Source organism: Salvelinus alpinus, chromosome 16 (genome assembly GCF_045679555.1).
Source record: "Salvelinus alpinus chromosome 16, SLU_Salpinus.1, whole genome shotgun sequence".
Lineage (NCBI taxonomy): Eukaryota > Metazoa > Chordata > Actinopteri > Salmoniformes > Salmonidae > Salvelinus > Salvelinus alpinus.
In genome coordinates, this window is record NC_092101.1 from 50,933,683 (window position 1) to 50,938,576 (window position 4,894).

Below are 4,894 nucleotides of genomic sequence, written 5' to 3' on the forward strand. Positions count from 1 at the left end.
TAATTAAAACAAAATTATCATAGCATCAAGATGTACATAATAAATAAAGTTAAAGGCCTCCTTTTCCGGTAGCCATTAATAAACGTTATAACATTTACACTAATTCTTACAGTTCACAGGGCACCTGCCGTACATAGTTCCGTCCCAGTTCCACGACGAGGTCAGGAACCAACGTCTTGTTCAGATCTCGTGAAAAGTTTTCGCCCGTTTCGCTCTTACGTCCACGGGCCTTTATACTTGTCATTTCTCTTTTTTGGGGGGGGGGGGGGGGGGGCGAACTGTTCTGTCCATATAACCTATACATGCATTGCTGTTACTTGTTTAAACAGAAAGTCAGTCAGTCTGTCTGGCGCGTTACATAGCAGTGGCATGTGTTGATGAATATGGGTCTATCCCACTCTTGGTCATACCTGGAAAAAGTATGTAGGCAACCGGGGGCTGTAAACTCGACGCCGACCAGGCGGTACAGTTACACGGAACCACGTACCCCGGGTTTGTGGGCGATGGGTGGGTGTGGGTGTGCTGGCTGGGGCAACCCAAACTGCCGAACGCGCCGTTCTGGTATCCCAACGAGCCGTAACCCAAACTGCTGGTGGTCATGGTGTGGGGCATCTCTGTCATCTTCTGGATAGCGCTGGAGGTGAACTGGCTCGGGTCGAGGAACGAGTAAGGTACCGAGGTCGGGGGCATGAATGCCCTGACTTTCTCTGATGCGCTCAACAGAGAGTCCGAGGCTGAGAGTCCTTTCAAGTGATCCGTGTCCCCAAGGTAAGGCAAAGGGAACACATACCTGTCCTTCTTCAGTAGATTCTTGGGTTTGCGTCTGGGTCTGTATTTATAGTCTGGATGTTCTTTCATGTGCTGTGCTCGCAGCCTCTTCGCTTCGTCGATGTAAGGACGCTTTTCGGATTCAGAGAGCAGCTTCCACTCCGCGCCAAGTCTTTTGCTGATTTCTGAGTTATGCATTTTGGGATTCTCTTGTGCCATTTTCCTCCTCTGGCCGCGGGACCAGACCATGAACGCATTCATTGGCCTCTTGATATGATCTACAGGCTTTGACATTTTTAAAGAGTGTGCCTTTTATCCCCAATTAAAAGTAACGTGGAAAAAGTTCTAAAAACCAACCGAGGGAAAAAATAATATTCACCTGTCTTGCTGGCAGACACAGATCATGCCAGTTCTCGAATGCTTGAGACGAAGTCGGAAAACAGCATCAATAAAAATCCACACTGTCCAATTTCTCCGGAGTTAAGAAATCGTTCGCTAAGTCCAGCTATGTATACTTTCTTTTTCAAAAAACCGTGGTAGGTAGGCTATAAGGTGGAAAACAGCAACACGCATGAAAATCCACCGAGGTGAAAGCAAAGTTCCGCGGTCGAAGAGTCATAAAGTGTTGTGTTTTTTCTTAGAGATTTCCCGCCTTGCAAAGCACCTGGTTTGGAAATGAGGGGAAGCGCGTGAATGAGAGCCAAAAGCGGTGAAGTTCAAAGGCTGGGCTGGTTTGGTCTGCACGCATCTGACATAATCACAGGGCGTTCACTCGCCAACCTGAGCACCCAATCAGCACACAGAGACCGGCATAATACCTTTACGAAAATATGTATATTACTACATAAACAAAGATTGGGGAGGAAAAAGGGGGATACTCTTTCCCTCCCAGAATCCATTTAGTTGAAACGTTACAAACATACACCTTCAACCTTTTAGCAATAAAACCTGACTCCTGTTAATCCGAACGAATGAAGTAAGGGAGCATGTTATGGTATAGCAGGATGGCTTGCAAATTAAGTAGGTTATTTTTTTTTTTTACAGCTAAAACCTTGAAAGGAGTAATATGAATTTAGAAATTTTATTCAATAGATTTCATATCACTGGTAAAACACACGGTGTCTTTATTCAGTTATGTGTGTTGATTTTAAATATTGTCCATACTATGAAAATCATGTACAAAGGTGAATATAATTTCATATGGCCCTTTTTCTCACTTTTATCAATATGAGGTTAGGTTTTGTATGATTGAGTGTGTGTGTGTGTGTGTTTGTGTGGGAGGGGGTGGGGGGGAGTGGATAGAGGTGGATTATTCATTATTAAATCAATACATTTATCTGAAACAGTAGTCTACAAATTTAAACCAACACAAAATGATACTTTTCAAAAACACAACATAGCTACACAAGTACTCCCCCTGTAAATATGTTCCCGTTCCGTGTTATTAGACGTACAATATCCTCAGGCCAATATTTATTAAACGGAACGATTGTCCAACGATCCCATGGGAGCCTGATTGGAGCTGTTTAGTCGCTGTATAATATCAGAGCAAAGCGGCCACATAATAACATGTATATGCACCATTTATTTATAGTTAGAAATTATTCAAGCTAGCCAACTGCAGCTGATGCACCAATAACACATACTGCGTACATACCCTAAAATAATTCTGAATGTGATTTTAATAAATTAAAGAAAATACAAAAGTCATTTTAGAAAAGCTTTAACATCTTTGTATACACATCATGTAAAACATTACTTTGTAATAATTATGCTTTATTTGATTCCAGGGAATAGACTCCAAACATGCTTGAAATATTTTCCATGCATAGACTACAATACAATTCATACCACTCAAAGCTATATATTGTTATTATGTATTTATCCCATCAAGCTAACACATTAAAATGTTCACTGTTAAATTATGACTTTTTATCAGGGTGGTTAGTGTAGTGACATGCAGAGTGAGTTTTAACATGCAAATTATTCAGTCTGTTTATAAGGATCGCTGCTTTAATATCCCCCAGGCTAAGCGAGTCTGATATATGACTTCTTCACTGGTGATTATTAAATGAAATGTTTGTAGAATTACCAGCCAGAGTGGCTCTCGCACAGCGCCATAACAATATTAGTATGAAGATAGGCTATCAAAACAACAGATGTCTTTGAATGTACGTTAAATATTACATGGTGTTTTTTGTTGTTGTAAACTATAACTAAATACTTATAGAAATCTTATATTTCAACGTAAAATATGATTGTAAATATGATTTTAATAAATGTATGTTTTGCTAATCTATGTCAAAATGTTCAGTTCCATCAGCATAATCGTTTGAAATGAGCCGTTTCAGAAAGTTTATTGAGTGGAGCAAAAATAAGTCGGTACATAAAGACGTAGGCAGGTAATTTCTCCAAAACACACAAGACTACTTCAGTTTTTTCTCAACGGTCACACTTTATTTTTCTCCTCTACTGTCATCCTCAGCAGGGATGCTACCCATCACATCAGTGGTGTCCGTCCGTCCGGCCAAGATCGATTGATCTCTCGCTCTCTCTTTCTCGGCCATCTCAGCTTGACACATGCTGCTATTCTGTGTTGTCTCTCTCGCCAGACCAGTGTCAATACCTATAGGTGACGCACAATGAATATTTTTTAAAAACACCTACAAACGCAGGCTACAAAATACTGGTAGGCCAAATTGTGAAATGAATGAAAAGTATTGTGTACTTGATAATGATGGCAGGCTGGTGCAGTATCTATTTAGTGTTCACGTCCCATTGCCTATCTGCTCCCTCCACTCCATTTCCATCTACTTTTCTCCCCAGCGCTCTGAGAGGAGAGCAGTGCATGAAGCTTGAAATCCGGGAGCACATCAAAGCGCTATGAACATCAATTCCACCGGGAATTAACAGACATTATTCGGGCATATATAACGTCCAATTTAAAAGTGGAGACAATGTAATGTAGTCTTATATTGAGTAAGATATGTGAAATGACTGAAATCAGTCACCACAGAAGTGTCAAGCAAGAGGGGCAAGCCTACAATAGCCTAAAGCATGGGAATATACCATATGAGGTTTTCCTTGTGTGTGATAAAGGTAAGCTCCCCTAAGGTAAAATATTCCTCTCCTGAACTGCATGCTTGAAAACTCACAGGCTACTAAGGCGCGTTCACGCACGCGTTGCTCTTGGGCTACTGTATGATATTTCTTTATTACATTTCACAATTTCTAACCCCATATTAAAGGAACGGTTAATTAATCGTTGGGAAAATACATCGTTGCGTAAATCTATGTCATGTGTCTCACATTTCCCTGCTCAAATGCATCTTAACAGATTTGTGACGTCGCCTTCAGACTCCGTATACGATGAGATGGTTCCAAACAAGATAATCTTAAAGACTGCATGAGATCTCATTCACCTATATGATATGTAAGGTCTACTTCAGTGTGTAAGGCTGTTTAAATGCTGTTGTATTTATCTGTTTAACCTTATTTCTGTAAAGCTTGGGGCTTAGAAGCACTGCTAAATTTACAGACAACCCAAGCTGATGAGTGCATGCAAAATATATTGGACAGGACGTTTATTCCATAAGCTTAACAAAATACAAATGTTGTAAAAATAGCTAACATTATTTATACATATAGTAAAAAAATAAATAAAATACATTACTTTACTTTATAAAGAACTATTACTAGAAGTTTTTTGTGTGCTGGCATCGAGGAGCTTCCTCCTTCCTTTCCGTGGGGTGTTGCTGTCAAGTCCAACCCCCAGCCTAGGCAACACACACACACACACACACACACACACACACACACACACACACACACACACACACACACACACACACACACACACACACACACACACACACACACACACACACACACACACACACACACACACACACACACACACACACAAAACATACTGAACTATAGAACCTACGTTAGTCGAAGAAAAATATGTCCATCCACCTTCCATTATAATGTGAATGGGAAGCTAACAGACATACCGAGGCGCTGTTACCGAGGGATCCAGCGGAGTACATTGAGGTAAGCTCCCCCACCGTAACTGTCCATGGTTCTGAAGCGGTAAGTGGCTTTCTTTGCTGTGGAAACTTGC

The 4,894-nt window shown here is 40.9% G+C and overlaps 1 protein-coding gene across 1 annotated transcript; it reads right to left on the reverse strand.

Annotated features, from left to right (window-relative positions):
* Positions 1–263: 263 nt before the first annotated feature.
* sox14 (SRY-box transcription factor 14) lies at positions 264–1,530 on the reverse strand. The gene has a single exon (XM_071346527.1). It carries the CDS (start codon positions 1,060–1,062, stop codon positions 355–357), a length of 708 nt encoding a protein of 235 aa, XP_071202628.1. The 5' UTR covers positions 1,063–1,530; the 3' UTR covers positions 264–354.
* Between the last annotated feature and the right edge of the window lie 3,364 nt (positions 1,531–4,894).

Bases quoted from the DNA above. Each gene is read 5' to 3' on its own strand.
- sox14 (XM_071346527.1), bottom strand. From the start codon at position 1,062: ATGTCAAAGCCTGTAGATCATATCAAGAGGCCAATGAATGCGTTCATG.